At 37.4% G+C, this 21,685-nt stretch overlaps 1 protein-coding gene across 4 annotated transcripts in view; it reads left to right on the top strand.

The window, feature by feature from the left end:
* The window catches only part of LOC149559309 (GDT1-like protein 4), a 30,820-nt gene extending 9,462 nt beyond the window's left edge, over positions 1-21,358 (top strand). The window contains exons 10-12 of one of the 4 annotated variants that reach the window (XM_089833222.1): positions 191-250; positions 1,977-2,181; positions 20,855-21,358. In XM_089833222.1, the coding sequence (XP_089689348.1) occupies positions 191-250; positions 1,977-2,165 (249 nt within the window). In that variant the 3' untranslated portion in view covers positions 2,166-2,181; positions 20,855-21,358. Of the gene's footprint in view, positions 1-190; positions 251-1,976; positions 2,409-2,429; positions 2,757-20,854 lie in introns of those variants that run through there. The other 3 variants (XM_089833220.1, XM_089833221.1, XM_089833219.1) reach the window with 3 other exon arrangements.
* Positions 21,359-21,685: the final 327 nt, after the last annotated feature.

The raw sequence follows: 21,685 nt of genomic DNA, 5'->3' as shown, positions 1-21,685 counted from the left end.
TAATATCATCAATTTTGCGTAACTTAACGTCATCTCTGTAATCCAACCTTTTTCAAATCTTGTATTATTTCTACGTATGTAGTTTATAAGTTTTATTGGCTCATGAGATCATTAGCAATGTTTATGTGCTTTCATGGGTTCTACTGGTTTGCCTTTTGTGACATCTACAGTTTTAATGTGTTTGGTGCAGGCATTTATTTTGACTTTTTTGGCCGAGTGGGGAGATCGTAGCCAAATAGCTACAATTGCAGTAAGTTTGTCCCTTGGATTTACTCTTGTCATTATGGTTTTTGATGCTCTGGATAAAAAATCTTCAGAATTATTTCACACATTGCTAGCTATTTACACTTTACAATAGCTGTACTTCTGCTCTACATGCTTGATGAGCTGATGGTTAAATATTTGTTTTCCTCTTTGAAAGCATTCTTCATTCAATTTAAATACTACGTTGTACTATTAAAACATTTGTAAACATTACAGCTTAGGAGCCTCAACATTAACAAAATGATTTTCTCACAGTCAAAATGAGCTTCCATAGTTGGAAGCATTGAGACTGTTAGATCATTTGCCATTTCCTCCTTTATTTATAAATTATCATCTCAATAATAGGTTGCAAACAAGTTAACAAAAATGTTTGTGTTTTGCAGACTATGTTTTTTTTAGTCTGATTCTCATATTAAGCAACTGTATGCCTTGAAATGAGAATCAGACTAAAAGACATTAGTCAGATTCAGGGAGTTTTTTTGGATTAGATGCCACAAATGAAGGTTATCGCTTCCATCAAACCCTCATAAGACTTGCACCTACCCTGGGGTTTCACGCTCCTAGAAGTGGACGGGGTAATAAACCCAATTTATTCAATTGTAACAGAAAATAATAAATTAGACAAGGGTTTGAACCTAGGTCTCCAACATGAAAACCCATGACAAACTATTGTACTGAACCCATTTGACTTATACTATAAGTATTAGTAATAGTTGATATGGGTGTGCCTAAGCTACTGACAGAATGCCCTGCCGTACTGTTTTTGGATTGTGCGAAACACAATGGATTTTTACAAAAAAATAGCAATTGTTCTTCATGATCTTTATCTCCATTTCTGTAAAACCACAAAAAATCCGGTAAAAAAAGTGTGTTTTGCAAAAGTTGAATTTGTTTCCAATTTTTCTTGTGTCATCTGTGGTGAGTTTAGCCCGCACTGTTGATATGATTTATCTTAGATCTACAGTCAATATAGTAGAACGATAACAAGCTTGTAGACTGAATATTCTCTTAAACTAATAACTGTTATCTAATATTATTAATACTTTTAACTCATATTCATAATATTACATTGAAATCTAGTTTATTTATGATTATTTATGTCTGATTGTTATTCTAGATATTATTTAATATAGAGTTGGGCAATTTGATAATAATCATTGAGCACTTTAATCTCAACATATACAGTCTTAGAAGACACAGCTTTTCCAAACACATAGCTTAATCAAAGTAACTATTTTTAAACATATTGCAACAACAGGAAATAGTTGCCATGTGACAGTTGTTATGATAATCATAAAACTGTTTTGTCCTGTATTTATATGGATTTTGAAATATTCTTATGAAATCCTCTTTTTGGATCTTCAAGTACAACAGTACCACAAGAATTAGCCAAATTTGATTTTTGGATTCGATGGATTTTATCTCTAGACTTAAATCTGTCATTTGTATATTCATTTCCTCATGAATCTTGCAGTAATAACATTTGGAGGCCTGGGTTATATTTATAGTTGCTTTATGTTCCTTATCTAAATATTATGGCATCATTTTTACATTAAGAGCTTTTGTGTCCTTACAAATTAAGAACCATGCGATCTATACATATTTTGTTATTTTGTCATATTTGTAAGAACTACCACTATTATGCATGAGGAAAATGCCAAGTTGAATTGGGCACTTTGGACTCATTGTGGAATTTCCTTTTATACTTTTAGCTGGCTACTCATAAGAATGCACTTGGAGTTGCTGTTGGTGCAACGCTGGGACACACAATATGCACTACCCTTGCTGTCATTGGGGGAAGTTTGTTGGCATCCAAGATTTCACAAGGGACTGTTGCTACTGTAGGAGGATTGCTCTTTCTTTGCTTTTCATTGAGTTCATACTTTTACCCTCCCATGTAAATTGGTCTCGTGTAAGGTAACGAAACATTTTCCCTTGCCTAAAGATTCTTTAATTCTTTTGTGTCAGTTTTGTGAACGAGGAATGTAATTTGTTCACTTGCTTTTTGTTTTCCAAATTTCATGGCTTCTTGCCATTCAAATCACATTCTTTTGGGTGGACAGAAAGGAATGCTGTATAATTTATAATAGAAAGATGGGATTAATTCTGAGAAGAAAGCAACAAGATTTTTTTGGTTATATAAATTCATGTGTTTTCTAAAACAGAACTTCAGAGGTGCAAGCAGTAGGAATGGTGAGAGCACGTGATAGCAAACTGAACCTCTGCTTCACATCTTCTCTTTTTGAATCCAAGTGATATTTCTATGAGTTTATGTTGGTTGTTGACAGGCAAACACATGGGAGTTGACTATCACCATCATCAAAATCATTTAAATCAATAAATATTCTGTGGCAATACTTGACACAAAAATATTTTTCTTTTCTTTCATCATCCATCATGATTGTTAACCTCATAAATGATATAATTAGAAAGACAGCTAACGAATCATTAAAAAATATTCTGAAGTCTAATATATTCATTGTTTATACACATTAGCTGGGTTGATAGGTATAATAGTTGAAACAATTCACTAGTAGGGTCTAGAATTCACAATTTGATACGTTTAACTAGTTTTATATGATACAAGCACGTATTTTTTAAACCCATTTACTGGCTTTAATGCCATAAAAGGAAGGCTTTAATGTTATCCTTGGTGATTTAATGTAGTTTCTAAAATGGGGATGAAGTTATTTATTTTTTCACCTGTGATGGAGTAGTCATTTCAGCTTCTAGAGTTGTTTTCTACAGTAGTGATGTTGATGTAACTGGATATAATTTCGTCAACTAGCCCTTTCAGCTTTTAGGGTTATTTTCTCAAGTTTTATAATTTCATTATAACTTAATGTCATTTTTCAAGCAGAGTTTTCAGCAGGTAGAGTTATTTTTCCTCTACGGAACTGAGTTGATTGTAATTCAGTATCATTCTGTCAATTGCTAGCATTGTTTCTACAATATTATCATTCTATTGTTATACTTAATATCATTTGGTCCATTGCTTAAATCTCAGATAGCTTTTTTTCTTTTCAGTTTTCAACATATTGAAATAAGTATGGTGGCCACTCTTTTCTTTTTCATAAATCCCTAATTGCATGTCACTAGGGGAGAGGACCCAACTGTCACAAACTTGGGGAGATGTCCATGTGGCACTTGTTATCCCGTGCGGAATAAGTATGCAAGCCTAGCTCACGTGGGATACTAGACTATGACTTGATACTAGACTATGCCTTCACTAATGCGGAATGCCTATCTATCAGATCTGATCACCCCCATATGTATGCAAACAGTTTCAACAAGCAAGGCATGCAAAATGGTGCCAAAAGCAACAATGCAGACTAAGATATATGGTGGGGCAATTTCCCTGATATCCAATATATTAAGTGTAGACCATATTACAAGTAACAATGGATAGGATGATGTGTTCACAAACACATATTGTCCCCAGGATGAGATCGTACCAAATAGACTTGGGAGTCCCTTATTACAATATGAGCACCAAGCTTGAAATCCAAATGTCTATAAAAACAAGCCAATTGAATGCGACTAAGTGACAATGCAGTTCGCCCAACAATGGTTACCAACTTCTCACACTTTGCTTCTCCTTCGTAGCTTCTTGCCCCAAATACTCGAATCACTTTGTTTTGTCTTATTCTCAAACAAATGCGCAATGCTTCTTATATAGAAGTTTGCCTTGGGTAGATATCCAACTAGTTGTTGCCTAGTCCACTAGAACTAAGCTCCACAATTAATGCAGGTGATCGTTTAAGCCATAACGACTAGTTGGGGTGTGTCCTATTGAAATCTCCAAGGTAACCGCTCTAGGTCGACCTTGTTGAGATCTCCAAGGTGACCGCTCAATAAGTGTTCCTATTCGATGCTAGAGAAACCCCACCATGGGATCTATCTTACCCTTGCACAAGTATCAAGCAGATCGACTTCATACTCGGAGCCTCGCCAAGTGTGAAGATTCAAGTTGGCTTGCTTGAACTATTTGAGCAAATAAGTCATCAGGTCGGCTCACGCCAACAAGGTAACTCGTGTGGCCAAGTTGGCTTGAATTGTAGACCCCTTCCATCTGCCCCCACTAAACTAGTGGCAATGTTCTCGATGCGTGTGCAATTTGTAGTGCACCTGGAGATCAACCATGTAGGCTTAGTTCTGCATGTTTGAGCTCCTTCACTGAAGGAACCCAATCTCTTCATCAAATTCGATCTCTATCTCATTTTGCCTTGGTATTGAATCTACCTATTGAATCAATCCTGCTCAAAACAGTACAGATGGTGTCTCATCTTGACTATGCTAAGTTTTCACGATTTTAGTGCATCGCGTCGAGATCTCTAAATCTCCCATGCACTCCTCCATATGGGTAATAACTGAGATCTCTCCAAGGCGTGCCATATCCTCGTAACAAAGGGACTCAAGTCCATCCCAGGTTGCTACAATTTCATCTCTGTGAAAATCCTCATTAAATTTGAGGAAGTCTGGGTAGGTGTCTATCGAGTCAATCTCAACGCATGTTATATCAATCCTGGGTAGGCAGAAGGTAATAGGGAATGCATCGGTTTTTGGAGGCATATCTCCTCAAGTTGTAATGTGTGGCACGACCTTTAACCTATCTACATTTGCACTATCAAGTTGAATTGTTTTGGGTACTCGATTGTCTAACACATCGCTATGCTGTTTTTCTTCTCCTTGGATAGATTTAGCCAAACAAATAAGTCCGTCTCTCAAAGGTTCATAGTGTGCCTCTTTCTGATCTTCCCCTGCCCAACTATCCATAGCTTGAGAGCACTGTGCAACATACCCCAATGACTTTGAAGCATTCAAACTATTCCCAAGGTATAACAGGTCCCCAAAGTGAATCACTCCATCTTGACCCCATGTCTCCAAGATCCTTTCTTGGTGAAGTTCATCTCCTAGGCCAGTGTAATTTAGAATGATGTTAACACTATTGAAATACAACCTAGACTTGCCATCTCTAAGATGCCTGAAGGCGACTAGAACAATGTAAGGATCTAGGGGAACATTGACTTGATTTGTGCCATGAGATGAAACTCCCATTGCAACTCCAACCCATGTCTTTGCTTGATCATTAACTTCACTTTCATCTTCCCGCTCTATGACACTCAAAGTGCCCAACCTCATTTGAACACCTTGCTCTAGCTGAATTGGATCAACAAACTCCCTTCCTGAAATGATCTCCACATCGTCCATGTATAACATTCCATGATGTTTTGTCAAGTATGGCCAAGACTACACAAACTCATGGGAGAGTAGCTCGACTAGCTTAGAGAGTCTTGTCACCCCACGGATCCAAAATTTCTTGACCGTTCTAATCCCATCAATCAAGTGCCTTTGTAAAACTTGTTCAAAAGTGTCAAAGGCTTTAGTGCATCTTCTCACCTATAAGTCCACACCATTACCTAGTATCATTAGATCCCTCAATGAAACTAATCCGTGTCGCTCCTAATGATCAAGTAAGACATCTTCCATTTATATGTCAGCTAGATCAGAAGGATGGTGCTTGATCTTGTAATCAATACATAGGTGGGTTGAACCTCCCCTTAGCTGATTAAACGTGATGCAAGTAGTATGGATGTTGGAGGCATTTTTTTGTCAAATTGTTCTCTTGACCCTTTCCAATCACGTATACTTGCACTTGTCATGGTAGTTTCACCAAGGTAGCTAGCCTCGACAAGATCCATCAACTGCTTCTTTATCTCAACCATCTCGGGTCCTGAAAGGTAGTATGAGCCTTTCGTAGGCGGTCTAGCTCTTCCTCTAGTTCGATCCTATGATCAATGTGTCTTTGTGGTGGCAAAATTGATGGCAACTTCATGGGCATGAGATCAACATACTCTAGCAAAACGTCTTGGACGACCAAGGTGTTGGAAGTCCCAGATGACTTCATCCCATCCTCCAAGCAATGTGGTTATGTATAGCTCATCTTGATCGCTCTTACATATCTGCTTTGCATTCAAGATCCTTTCAATGGGGATCAAACAAGGTCACTCTAGATCAAGTACCAAAATGCAACTCAAGTATGACACCACCGTTGCTGATGCTCTCCTTAGGAACTCCTGCCCAAGGATGAAATCTAACTCATCCATATCAATAGCTACTAGGTCAATAACACCTTGCCAAGGTCCAACTTAGATGACCTCTTTTTGGATGTCTCTATTCACCTTCTTCGTAGGTGTTGTGATTGTTGTGAAATGAATTGATGCTTCTTCCATCTTAAGGCCCAACTTTCTAGCTTACCTAGTCGATATGTAGCTGTGTGTTGCCCTCAAGTCGACCATAGCCATCACCTTTCTTTCCTTAAAGAAAGTCTCCAAATAGCATAACTTGTGTTTATTGGCTGCAGATACACTTGCTGAGTTGTGCATCGAGTTGAGATGTTGCAAAGTGCTCATGTCAGACATCTTTGCTTCTTCCCCTAAGATTGCACTAATCGTGCTCTTGTCTGGACACTCCTTTGCCCAGTGTGTTGGGTCCTGATTTAACAGTTTTGAAAATAACCAAGAAACTAGACCAATGCATCTAAGGCTAGCAAATTCCTATGACAGATACACTCGATTGCAATCTTGGGCCAACTATAAGGCATCACTCCTTTTTCACTTCAGGCTCAGCAAGACCTAGGCAGGTTGACCTTGAGGTTCTGATATATGGTACCAGTGCAATTAAACATAAACCTGAACCTAATAATAGTAGATGAAACCCTTTTTTATCTTCTAATACTTATGCAATGACATAGGAATGAAATAGCTATAGATCATAACCTATGAAACCATAAGCTAAGTGAGGGTTAATTCTTTTCAGCCCACTACAAAACATAAAAAATTGAATTGATTTTGATTAAAAGATTTTTTGTGCAAATAACCTTCATATCAGCGTGCATCTGATTTAGTGATCCGTGCCTTATCCATTGCAACATAGAGTCATTACCAGCAGGATGACCTAACTTGATTGCCTCACAATTAAGCTTGTCAATTGAGATTTTGAAATCCCATTCTTATGAAATATCCCCTCCATACACCCAGAAACCCTATTAGAACATTGAAGCATTTACTTGACTCCTTGAATCAAAAGCAACAACAGATCTGACATACAACTCTTCTAAGCTACCTTAAATCAAATGAACTTTATTATTTCAATTACAAAGTCAATAGCATATGAAGAAATCAAGAGACAAAATAAGAAAACCCAGATAATTCATTTGTAAATCCCCTTTTGTATTTATCCTTGGAAAGACCAAATACATTAAATTGGTAATACTGAATGCAACTCAAGATACCTCACATGATCTAGCATCAATTACCATTATCTCAGAAACAATGCATAAAAATGAAATGAAAATTTGCACAAGAGCAGATGTGTGGCCTTCACTGCTAGAGCTTAGCTCAATAGACAGGAAGTAAAACCAACAACAACCATGGTTTCACAGTAAAACACTGGAACCTTGCTCGTTTCCACAGAGAAAATTGCCAACTCCCACAAAAGATAATAAAGAATCATATAAGAGGAAAGAAATCTCGGATTTGATCAAAAAATGACAAGTGTCACTTCAGAATTCTTTCCCAAAAAGTTGAAAAAGCCTCTCTACCTTCTCTCTGTAACTGTATATCAAATCCTCATCATTTTGGCTTTTAAAGGCATAAAGAATCTCAGATATTTGGTAGAAAATATAATTGATTTTAATGTCGGATTTGAAACTACATGCCAAAGCAAACAATTAGTTATATTACCTCAATAGGCAAAATAAACTTTTTAGAATCATTTTCCTCCATACCCAGGATTCAACAAGTTCTCAAATTTGCCTTCTAACCAATTTTGATACTCCATGATGAAATCTGCTCATTCTGCTAAGAATGCCCCAGAATTTACAAATTCGCTTATAGACTGAATCGATGAGCACCTATGTAGAAACTAACTCCATATTCGAAAAATTTAGATCGTCCCGGTTCCAATGGTATATTGGAGCGCCCATTTTGGTGAAAAAATGCCCTTGTTATGCCCTTCTGAAGTTCAAGCTCCTGCTTATATGCTTTCAAAGCAATATATTGCATAAATATTTAACTTTTTTCAATAGTTTGAACTATATAATAATCGCCAGCTTTATTTAAAATGAATATCACGTACTTGGTTGGAAAATCATTTAAAAATTAATCTTTGAAAACCTATTTTAAAATTTCCTCATTTTTCATTCGGGTCAAACATGTTGACCAACCCTGGTGACACGTGTCGTCATGTGATTGGCTCTTTTCTTGCACAATTGTCTGACCCCTACAACCAAGCGCCATATGTCAACATCTGATTCGTCCTTACGATCTGCCACGTCAGCACACCATCTCATCACGCCACGTCATGGTCGCTATGTCGCTATGTTAACTGGCGTGCAACTTTTCCTTAGCGACATTGACATCCATTAGATCTGCCACGTGGCACGATTTGGTGCGTCATTGAGATCTGTTGGCCATGTTATAGCCTTCCTTGAAATCCCTGCCACCTGACACCTTGTGGTTGGTCCGAGACTCCACATCATCGTTGAGTCATTCTATACCCACCGCCTGGCTACCACTTGTCACATTTTAGTTTGTTGTCAGATTTGCAGGCGAGACCCACGTTCTCATTTTGTCTTGCCGGATTTCTAAGTTTCCCAGCGAGTCGCTAGTCGATAACTCCACTTTACGGGAGGTTGCCATGTTGCTATCGGCGAGACCCTCCCATTTTTCGGTGGCAACATGGCGACCACCAAAAACTTCAACTTTTTCGGCACCTTTGCACTTCCTGGTGACCTCAATTTTCGACGACCTTAATTTGCGTGCTACTTCAAAATTTATTTAACTCCTCGCCTCCAGTTGTGTGTTGCCCTCGATTCGACCATAGCCATCACCTTTCTTTCCTCAAAGAAAGTCTCCAAATAGCATAACTTGTGTTTATTGGTTGCAGATACACTTGCTAAGTTGTGCATCGAGTTGAGATGTTGCAAAGTGCTCATGTCAGACATCTTAGCAACATAGTGACATCCATCAGATCTGCCACGTGGCATGATCTGGTGCGTCATTGAGATCTACTCGCCATGTTATAGTGTTCCTCAAAATTTGTGCTAGGTGGCACCTTGTGGTTGGTTTGAAACTCCACATCATCACTGAGTCATTCTATACCCACTGCCCGACTGCCACTTATGACATTTTGGTTCGTCATCAGATCTGCAAGCAGGACCCACGTTCTCATTTTGTCTTGCCGAATTTCTAAGTTTCCCGACGAGTCACTAGTCGAAATCTCCACTTTCCAGGAGGTCACCATGTCGCTACTGACGAGACCATCCCATTTCTCGGTGGCGACATGGCGACCATCGAAAACTTCAACTTTTCCAGCACCTCTGCACTCCCTGGCGACCTCAATTTCTGGCACCCTTAATTTGCATGCTACTTCAAAATTTATTTAACTCCTCGCCTCTAGCTGTCCGGGTCGGACCACCACACGAGCTTGCCTTCAAAAGGCTCGTGTCTCATAGACACCATATATTGTGAGTGCAATGCTATTTAAACACTAAAGGTTTCTCTAACACAAGGCATGTGGGATAATGATTATCATTGTTTTTGTGTTGTTCTTCTCTGCAATTTTAATCTCTGACCTGCGACTTGTTCTTCTTGCTTTGCGCCTCTTCTTTCAGTCAACCGTTGCTCTTTTTATGCGCGGGCTCTCTTTTTAAACATGCCGGCGTGAGGTTCTCTTTGATTTGCGGCTTGTTCTCCTACCACTTTTTCCAAGTCTACAGTTGCGTGGGATGGCTTGAGTACACAAAAGAGCGACTTTGATGAACAACAATACTTCTTCCTCTGGGTACTCCTCTAATGTCGGATCCACCAACTCTAGCACTCTGTTTTCCTCATATAAGTGCCACATCATGTCTAAAAGGATTTTTTCTTTAGCTATTAGGCTTGTGTTCATATTGCGTCTGCCATTGATAATTTCAAGTACAAGTACCCCAAAGCTATAGATATCTTCCTTTCTTGTTAAATGCCCACAGAAGCCATACTCTGTTTTAATTACTGCAGGTTCCCTCTTTGTCATTGCGGCTTTTACCATGACTAGGTCCCTGCTCATTCATCTCTTTTCCTTCCACAATGTTTGCTCCATTCTCTGGCTGCTTGTTTATATCCTGGCGATAAAAGAGTCTCCTCTCCCCTTTAACATGTATTATTCCTTTGTTTTGTTGTGGGTTGGTTGAAAATGATGCAACATGTGCATTGGGTGGAGGGTTATAAGCTGCATTGAACATGCCCCTGCCTCTTCGCATTGCTTTAGAATGAAGCGACTTCCTTTTACAAGGCGACATCCAATACTGTCTCTCCTTGACATTTAACTGGAATCATCCCTTGTAGCTTTTAGATTGTGTAAAGCCATAAGTTGTGAGAAGTCACTACCAAGGCTTTCTAATTTCTTATCCGATGACAAATCCAACTCTACTAAAGAAGTCAAGTTATCAAAGTTTTGTGGAAGCACCTTCAGCTCCAAACAACCTTGCAACTGTAGGTGAGACAAAGAAGTAAGTTTGTAGAAGCTACTTGGAAGCTTGTCGAGCTTTTTGCAAGACCTTAAATCCAACATCTCCAAGCAAGACAAGTCCCCAAAGCTTTCAAGCAATGAAAGCAACTGAGAACATCCCCCCGACTGCAAATAATAGAAAGACTTGAGTTGACCTATGCTGGCTGGAAGGGTCACTAAATTAGAACAATTTGCACAATCCATCTGTTCCAAAGAAGACATATCACCCTTTTTGTTGGCAGTTTTAAAGTCTCTTTATGTGTTCCTCTTACCAAAAGCAACATGTGTCTTCTTTTTAAACTCTCAAGTTTGCTGCATTTCTCCTTAGTCACAATAGGTTTGGTTGGCCCAATAACATCATCATTTTTTAATCGCACAATATTGTAGTGTTCTCCATCATGGTATGATAAATGGAGGGTACAATCTACTCTATCAAAATTGTGTATGTTCCATTGGGGTGACATAAGCCGGTGAATACAAATATTGGTCCGGGTTACCAAGGATGCTGCTTGGAGCTCCATATGACTAGCCCATGTTCCATCTTCCTTCATATTCTCATAGTACTTTTCAAAAGACACATCATCTTCAACAAAAGGTTCATAGCTTTTACGATTTTTCATGATATATTCTGTCACGACATGACAATATTTTGCATGCTCTTCTTCATTTCCTTCCAGTTGATTTGCCATGGCCCTGAAGAAACAATTTCCATCTGTTGTGACATGGACAATTCTTAGGTCTAATGTTGCTAGTTGGGCACTCTTTTCTGAGATATTGGTGAATACCTAGAAGTTGGAATCTTAGACTTAAGCTCTTATCTCCCATACATGTAGAACTTAAGAGTTTTAATTATGCAAACTTAGCTTGCACGACTGTTTACAGAGTTACCCTATGAATGTTGTTACCATTGACCATTTTCTTCTTTTGGCCCTAATAGCCTCCCTGCAAGATGCATATCGTACTCTGCTTCTAATGCAACATCTCATAGGATATTCTTTAGTTGATGATCATCGCCCTCACTTCTTTTGTATCAGTCTGATGCAATTAGTCGGGCCCCAAAGTGGGTTCGACTAATTTTTTTTTCGTTTCCAAACAACTGAATCCTCAAATTGATCAACTGAACATCCAACATTGACAGGATTCAAATTCGATCAATGTTCTGCCATTAAAACTCATTTTATCATTGATCTTCAACTTGCCAACTTTATGCCAGGGGGTAATTTGACTGGCCTTAAAAATTGTCCAAAACACTTGATCGGGCTTTGAAATCAACAATACTGATTCTCTGTTCTGCATTCTTTTACTTTGTTGAATCTCGTCTCATGACGAATTCGGGGTCGAAAGATATTGATTGTCAAAGTTGCCCTTTCAGAATTACTTGCAATTAAACATGTTAGCAAACAATAAAATGTGTTCGGATTTGGCTTTGAAAACTGGGTAAACTGACACTTGGGAAGACAAAAACTAGGGCGTTAGTTCACTGTCATGAGGAGAGTATAAATCTGCGATTTGGGCTCATGAAAAATAATAGGGCGCAAATGGCAAGCAGTCAAAGTAGGCTACTCAGAATTGCAGACTAGAAATATTGACAAGAAGGTGAGTTTTGCAAACGAAATGGACTTCGGAAAGTGTGTAGACGGATTCGCCATGATTTGAAAATTGGCACACTTATAGTATTTTTAGAGTACAACACAAAGGTACAATCAATTTGATCTCAACTATCACAGATTTCAAGTTATAACATCTCGAACAGGGGCACCAACCAATCTGCATTTTTTGACACCAGTAAAAAGTTAGAAATTGCATTTGGAATCGTGTTTGATAATTGATCAAACAAATTTTTCATAAAGCTCAAATTTGAAACATAGCAAGTCTTTGACCTCTAAAATGTAATCCAAAAGGAATTTTCTCATTTCGGTCAACTAGGTTAAAATTATAACAAGTCAAATAGGGCTTCCCAGAATTCATAACTAATTGCATCAGCATGACAACATTAAAAGAGCAACATTGAGTGATTCAAAACCTAGTGAAACGAACTCGAAACAACTCAAAATCTAACACATAGGCTCTCTGGACACTAAACACTCCCAAAGTGGCATGTCATGAAACAGAACTGGGTGTGAGATATTCAATTGCAAACACAGCCTCCTGTTGCTGTTTCACACTTGGGGCAGAATTGTGAAATTGACAAGTTCTCAAAATGGGACTTAACAAAATGGTTCAAAATGACAAATTATCATCATGGGACGAGTGGACATACTGAATGGAAGGTGTCAGAAACATTGAACACCTTTTAGGCCTCAAATGGACAGCCGAGTACATATGCATTAAAAAGCACTCATGGGGCTTGATTTCTTCAATGGTACTCAAAATCAAGGCTGCGATTTTGAGCGCCAACACAGTGATCAGTCTTGTTGCAAATGAAACAACCCAAGTCTCGATTCTTTTTCTTTTCTAGGGCTGGATCTTTCTTCTTGGTGTTGTCTTTTCCATTTGTCTTGTTTGTCTTCTTGTTGCCTTTGTGATCACCTTCATTATTAAAAGAGATCTCGCTGTCCTTCTCATTTCGATAGAACCGTTTACCCTAGTTCTCACGAGCTCTTCCAAAGCTTTTAGCAGCATCTCCTTTGTAGTCAAGTAGGCTGTTTGCTACTACGATTGCCTCAGCAAGAGACTGAACTTTTTGATGCTAGATCTCCTCATTTGCCCAAGGTTGCAACCCCTTAGTGATTAGGTACAAGCGCTCAAAATCGTTCAACTTGGTGCACCCCAAATCCAACACTTGAAACGCTTTGACATAGTCTTGAATTGTGCCTGTTTGTTTCAAGTTCTCCATCTACACTTTAGATTGACTTGGCTGCACAATTTGCCTTATTGGAGCTGGTCGACCTAGTGACTTGTTTGCTCAAATGGTTTAAGCTAGCCGACTTGGGTCTTTACACTTGGCAAGGCAACAAGTATGAAGCCGACCTGCTTGATACTTGTGCAAGGGTAAGATGGGTCTCATGCTGGGGTTTGTCTAGCATAAGATCAAAACACTTAATGAGTGGTCACGTTGGATATTTCAATAGGGCTGACCTTGATTGGTCACCCCAAAGATTTCAATAGGGCGTCGTAATACTCCAAATTTGGCACATTGCCATGCTAAACCAATTCTGGTCTATTTGATCAATCCTAAGTTCTATTTTACTAGGCAATTCTTATTCTGATACTCGCTACTTGACTTAAGTGTCAAATGCAGAAAACCCTAATTTGCATGAACCACACTCATTATTTAATTCCTAAGTATTTACTCAAATTAGCGTCATTAAACCTATTAATTAAGTTTGATTTAATTATAAGTGTTCATACTTTAATTAAATTAAAATTACCTCTTTAGCTAATGTACAAAGGAATTAAATGTATTTAATTTAATAAGATAATATTCTCATTTTAATTATTGAGTTTAATTATTAAATCAATTAAGATTATACATTTATGAGGTCATATCCTATTTTATTAAATTAAATATCTTATCCAAAATCTTCTCTTTAGTTCAGAAAGGGAAATTCTGAGTGAACTAGAACTAGAAATGGAATTAACTTAACTCTTTCTCACACTCAGAAGATGACTTAGTTAACTCTTTATCACACTCAAATCTGAATTAGTTAACCTCACTTGCATAGGGAATTTTCGATTCTAACTAAATCTTCTTCAAAATCTCGATCGTTCATTCCAATTGATCTCGATTGTTGATCAATTCTAGGATTTTATTTAAGGAGCCTTCAATTCCTCAGTACAGAGGTTGAATTGATTTTGCATCGAACTTATGCTGAAATATCTATTCATTACTATTGCATTCTTAGCTCAAAATTTCTGGCATTATAATCTCATATTAGTGTTAAAACACATTCAATTATAATAATATGCTCTTTTTATCTCTTAGCTTAATATGCATTTCATATAGCTTAATCAAATCCTTCGTACTAGAGGTCTGGTTGCTAGCTTCTCGTTTTGAGAGCAATAGCATAGTCCATCTAGTTAGGAGGCAACAGATCGGTTTGTCAAATTATTTCAGGTGAACGACTCAATGTTCATTCCAGGATGGTTCTGCATATAATGATCATGTTGAGGTGTGTGTGAAGATTGAGGCCCACATTTCCCACATACATTTCTGGTGGCCACCGTGGGGCTGAGAAATCAAGTTTTTGGCCTCATTTGTTCTTTTTTTTTTTTTGCATTTTTAATATCTTGTCACTGTCGTCCGTGCATAATTCCAGATTCTCGTGCAAGAAATCTCATTTTCGCGTGAAGAAACCGAGATTTCTGCCCTTTCATTACACTTCCTTGCACAAAAAAGTGTAAAATTGTGCCGTTTCTCGCGTGGTACACACCATTTTCTTGCGCGGTCCTGTGCAGGATTTTGTGCAAAAATTTGCATTAGAAAATGCAAATGCAGTTTTCAAAATTCAGTTTTATCATTATGTTTTAAATAACAAGTTGTTTTTACTTTATCAAAACTAACAAGTTGTTTTTGAAGCAATTTCATTTTTGATTTTTGATTTTCAATAGCTTAACAGTGGTTTGTAGGATGCTTGTTGAAGATACCCTATCACAAACACTTGAAACAACATTGATGGTTCAATTGCAAGATGTTGTCAAAGATACGCATGTCAAAGAACTTATTTCACACTGACTTAAACATTGTGTTTTCTTTTACTGCTTTCTTACACATACTCTAAATAGGGTTGTGAATTTTGTAGGGTGCAAGACACAGGAATAGTGGAGTATGCTCTTTGCTTCTTGGAAGTGATGCTCAAGAGTAAATCAAAAACCTAGACACCTTTGAAAGATAGTACTCGAGGGAGGCAAGCAAGTTAGTGGTTCTCCTATACGAGTCTTTTCTATGAAGAGATGCCGATTTCCTTTTAGGAAGTCAAAATCTTGAGAAAGGACAAGTTATGATCGATTAAGCTAACTCAGTGATAAATATGTCTTGCGTGTTTGGGTAAGGTGATGAGGTAGAGGAGTATGCTCTTTCCCCCTTGAGGGAAATCAGGAACTTGAACCCTTAGATCTGAACCACCAGTCCAAGTCAACCTTTAGAGGGCCTACCAGAGTGAACTAACCTCTAAGAATGACCCAAGTGAGCACACTCCTTTCGCTGGAGATTCCAACTCACTATAATAAAGAAGCTTTGTAGAGTGAAAGACTCTAAAGCCATATTAATTTCTTCCTTTTGATTCTTGATGTTACATATTAAGAGGAGGCTTTGTCTATTGCACTGGCCGACGTTGACTCTAGTCTTGCTAGTCAGGTGTGTGCACTTTCAGATGTTGGTGTGGGTTGCTGGCCTTAATTTCACTTGCGAAGCCACCAGGGGTTAATATGGATGGAAGCCAAGTAAAAACCTCTTAGTTAGTTGCTACCCAGTTCACTTCTGAAAGGGGGCATAATCTTTGTGCAAGGAGGGGGAAGAATCTCTCCTATAAATACTCACCATAGGCATGTACCTAGACGCTGGAAGATGGTATATGCACTTGACCCCTGCTACAAGGGTGCTCATTCAACATATATGTTATTAAGTCTTTGGAATACACCAAAAACACGGGCACCCTCTAGTGAGGTGATACGACTGTGTGAGGTGAATGTATGCACTTAAGTTGTGAGACAAAGGTTTTGCTTCTTCTACCATTTTTGGTTATAGGGATAAAGTGTGTCTTTTTCGAGTTTTTAAACTTGTCCAAATCTGTCAAACAAACTAAAGGTCAAGACTCCCCCATCCCTCCAAGTTGCTTTGCCCTCAGTTGGCTTATTTGTGACCACTGCTTGCTTCTCATGTTTGAGAACAAGATCACCACAGGAATGAAAGACATAAGGAACCTTTTACTGATGAGAATGAGGAGGACGAAGAAATACTTTTTGAACGTATCAAAAAATTGTCATAAGGACAAAAACTTCCAAAAAGTCATGGAAATCTTGTTTAATGAAGAGAAAGAGAAATACTTTATTAAACTTGCTCTAGAGGGAGCCAACCAAGCTACCTCATCAATTTAATGTCAAAATAATCATTACACGTGAAGAGGAAATTGAAACGTCTAAATTGCAAAAATAGCTGAAGATCATGCAAGAACAGTTAGCCCAAATGATGTGTGATAAGGACAAACCTAAAAAAAATACACCCTAGATGTTCTTTGTCCATTTCCTTTTGACAAAAGTATAGACATGCCTCCTTTTCCAAGAGGAGTTGAGTTACCCAAGAATGATAAATACTTTGAAACTTTTGATCCCCAAGATCATTTGTGGGAATTTGGTGCCTTGTCTATGGAATTTAAGCATAATCAGACATATCTCATTTGTCTATTCTCAAGAAGTCTAGGTGGTCAAGCCATGGAATGGGTTTCATGCTTTCCTACTAGTATTAAGACATTCGATAAGATTTCTAACCTGTTTGTTCAATAGTACTCCCACAACATACAACACCCACTTAACATATGAGACTTATGTCACCCACTTAACATATGAGACTTATGTAACCTTAAACATAAATTTGGGGAACCCTTCCTCACATTCCTTCAGAGATGGAGACAACTTTACACCAAATATTCATGCAAAATCCCTCAAATGGAAAAACTTGGCATCTTCATCGATAATCTTTTACCCGACTTTGAGTAGAAAATAAAACTTCAAGGTCCACGCTCCTTTGAAGACATGGTCACACAAGCTATCTAGATAGAGGAATTCATGGTAAAAAATGGTGAACTAACCCTTCAGAAGGACACTAAACAAGAATCAACCTCTAATAAAGACAAATCCAAGTGTGTGAACAAAACCGAGAGGTTGTGCATGATGGAGTTGTTGACAACATTACTCCTAAACTTGCTAAGGAAACTTTCAATCTTACAAACAATCTCAAAACATCTAAGAATGTTGAGAAACCTCCTTTTGATAAAAAAGGCATTTGCAAACAAACCGAAGAACTCATCTTGGGTTACATGCCAAAAAATGAGAATATACATCTCTTGATGAAGCTTTGGATGTGGTCTTAAGACCTTGCTACAAAATAAGCTCATATCTCCATTGGATAACTCTCATCCTTATGATCCACAACCACAACCTCCATGGTGGAATGAAATGACATTTTGCGAATACCACCAAAACAAAGGTCACAAAACTAGCAATTGCATTAACCTACGTCATAAAGTTCAAGACTTAATTGAAGATAGTGACATTGTTGTGGATGGACATAACAAGAACTTGGATCACAAGGCTTTCAAGGAACCATTCCCATCTTATGAAAAAGGAGAAAACTCAAAACAAAAATCTCATAACAAGATCAATTATACGTACTCTAATGATGATGATGTATTCAACATGGTTGAACCTGTGGATTTTCAATATTGCGACATTATCAACATTAAGGGCAAACAAGATAATCCTAAACCTAAGACACCATTTGACTTAAAGGGCCCTACATTCAATACATCTTACAACGAACCATCATAATCTTGTGCCAATGTTGTTACATGTTCTTGCACCAAGTTAGTACTCAAAGGCCTTGCGCCTTCTACTCCCAAGTTATAACAACACAAAGACAAACCTCTTGTTGGTTCATCTAGCAAAGGAGCAAAAGTTACAACATCATTTGCGATTGCTAGCTATAGTATCCTCGATCAGCTACAATGAACAAGTGCTCAAATCACGATCTTTGAATTGCTCAAAAGTTTTCCTGCTCATAGGTAGATTTTCAACAAATCCCTCATTGAGGCAAATGTACCTCAAGATCTTGATCTTGATAGGTTCCAATCTATGGTAGGTCATCTGACCTCACCTTACTATATGTCCTCTGAGGAGGATGACAATTCACCGAGTCATCCACATAACCAACCTCTACATATCGAAATCATGATACACCAAAAACATGTTCGCTGTGTGCTCATTGATAATGGAGCTGGTTTAAACATTGTCTCTATTGCTCTACTTAGACAATTGGTCCATTCTAAAGAGTCCATTGATCCTCGTCACAAGATAACTATCAAAGTATATGACAAAGTCGAGCGTAAATCTTTGGATCTTGTTGTGTTACCTCTCTAGGTTGGTCCTATACAAAGGTATGTCACTTGTCAAGTCCTCAACATTCCCTTAGCTTACAATATTCTACTAGGAAGACCATGGATACACGAAATGTGAGCTATACCCTCAAGTTACCATCAATGCGTAAAGTTCTTATTTCACGGCTCTAAAGTCACCACACTTGCAAATACTAGCTATACTTGTAACATGCTGAATGCTTTGTACCTGCTAATAGGGAGTCTACAAACCCTGATAATAAGATGAAACAAATTGAGCAATCATTCAAGCTAAAAGAAACTGGAATGGGTGAAAACCACATAGAACCGGTTCTCTCTCTGACATCTCTTCCTGAATCTCCTTGTTATTATGGGAGATCACCTAAAGCGAAGAGACCTTTTGTGCTGACACCTCAAACTAAGTACAATGGTACCTTTGGTAAAGCTACTGTACCTCTCGAGGAGGAAGATGAAAACAAAGCCATCACTGCATGGATATATAAAGAGGAAAGTCTAGTTGACCTCATAGAACAGTCTCATGAAATTACTCATGAAAAGTATGGTCCAGGTCTAAAACTTATGAAATGCTTTGTCTATAAGGGGAATCGTCCAATTGGATGCAACGAAAATGGTATGGTTGAACCTGTTTGTTGGTTCCCAAACCGCAGATTGGAATCCTACGAGCCTTGCCCGCTCGATGCTGGGATATCCAACTAGTAATGGCCAACTTTATGGGATTGATCAATACAATCCAAATCCTTTGTGCTTTTGCCTCTGCAAACCCAAGGCCGGTGTACCTAATCCTGGACAGAACACTTAGATCCAAGATGCTTATAGTAGATTGATTAGAATGGGAATGTATTGAAAGTTTTCCAAAATGGCAAGTGTTTAGAAAACCTCAAACTTGCAAATTGTGAATTAAAAATAAAAATAAATGACTATACAAATGTGATAATTTTTTAAATAAACAATACTTATAGATTAATGCAACAAATGAATATATTAATTCCTCAAAGGAAAGAAATGAAACAACTGCGAGCATATGGATTGCGAATTATGAAAAATATAAAGACTAGAGTCAAAGGGCTATAGAGTTAGTATTATAAGTTTAAAACATACAACTTTATAAAATTTTGCGCACATTAATTATAAACAATTTAGTAATCAAGATGCAATAGATCAAATATATAGACGCAATTTTAAAACAATTTAGAATGTATTTTAACTCCTGTGGTTCAGAGACAAACCAAACATAGATTTGAAAACAATTAAATATTTCTTAATTTCTATGATGTTCGATTTTAGAATGCTATAATTCATCCTGTCCACTTATCTATCATATAAATTATTTATAAAATTAAAATAATAATTATAAAAGACAAAACTATATAATATCTTAACTCTAAATCTTTAAGCAAATAAAATAAATATTTCTTACTGATCATGGCGAAAATAAAATTGGATTGGAGACGCTCCTTACAGATGATCCATCCAATGCAGTTTGAGTCTAGAATCACATAAATGTATTTACTCAATAATCTAAATTCATGGGCCGAGTTCAAAATTTCATTTCTTTACCAATGAAAAAATAAATATATCAAAGTGCATAAACATATAACTTGGGTATGTAAAAATTTGTAGGAATCTGAATTGTCTTGTTTGATTTACATCTATATTTATAGCCAATGAAAGGGTACTAAGATCTCCCCATAACAACGTGACCCTTCATAACAAATAACTAATTGGCAAATCTTTTTCAATCTATGCTTAGTGATAAAATTTATAATATAGTTTGCAAGACACATAACTTATAATATCACTCGATTCATTTAATCGTGGGTATAAGTTATGAAGTGGGTTTTAGAAGATACTCGCAGTTTGTTTGTGGAAATTTGGAGATTGCTCATGTGCCTTTTCTCATATGCAAGATATTTGTTCTTCATTCCTTTATTCGCATTCTTAATTTTTGATGCCTCAATCTTCTCTTGCAGATAATCGTATTGGAGCAGAAGCTTCTAATGCTGGGATGTTCTATCAACTCCATGCTCAAACTTGTGATACCGAAAAAGTTGTTAGATTTTGTATTATGAAAACTATTATTTCCAACGCAAAAATATGGTCTCATTATTCGCAAATGGTTTGCCTTGTTTGAACGTGTATACCCAATGTCACCAATATTTTCAATCGACTCCTTATTGTCGTTGATTCCTTTATACGCTGTTTTTTCTTCATAATGTTTTGTGGCTTTTCCATGATCTTTCTTCTGAATGAAACACGATCTCTCGAATAAATGAGTATAGGGTTCATGATTCTATCTTTGAATCCTGATGCCAAATCTAAAACTTCATAATGAGGAGCCACAATCATCACTCTATGTTTTAGATGATCTAATCCCTTAGATTCTCCATCTCCAACATACTGTTTGCACCTGATTGATTGTATTTGTATTTATAACTCTCTTCAAATGTAGTGGTTGATTGTATCACGTTGATCCATCTTCTGTGTCAAATTTTCTGCAGTCTATCTGCATCTTTAATTCATTATCTAAAACTGGTATAAGTATTACCTCTTTATCTGCATGTATCAGAAATAAGTTTTATGTTCAGATTGACTGGATGTTTCTTCACATATACTTATTTGATTCCTTTGCATTATTGTGTTATAGATATGTTTTTCCTGATTGTAGTCTTCAAACAAATCTATTCTCTGGATATATTATGACATGGCTTGATCCATTTTAGAGTTTAATTGATCAAGTTCATAATGCATTACCAGTGTATTTCATAGTTGTCCAATTTAATATCTAGTAACCTTGAAATCAA

The sequence above is a fragment of the Cupressus sempervirens genome, chromosome 5, assembly GCF_028749045.1.
Source record: "Cupressus sempervirens isolate cs-2001-9-10 chromosome 5, ASM2874904v1, whole genome shotgun sequence".
NCBI classification, from domain to species: domain Eukaryota; kingdom Viridiplantae; phylum Streptophyta; class Pinopsida; order Cupressales; family Cupressaceae; genus Cupressus; species Cupressus sempervirens.
Note: the sequence above shows the minus strand (reverse complement) of the source record. Positions and strands in the feature narration are given on the sequence as shown.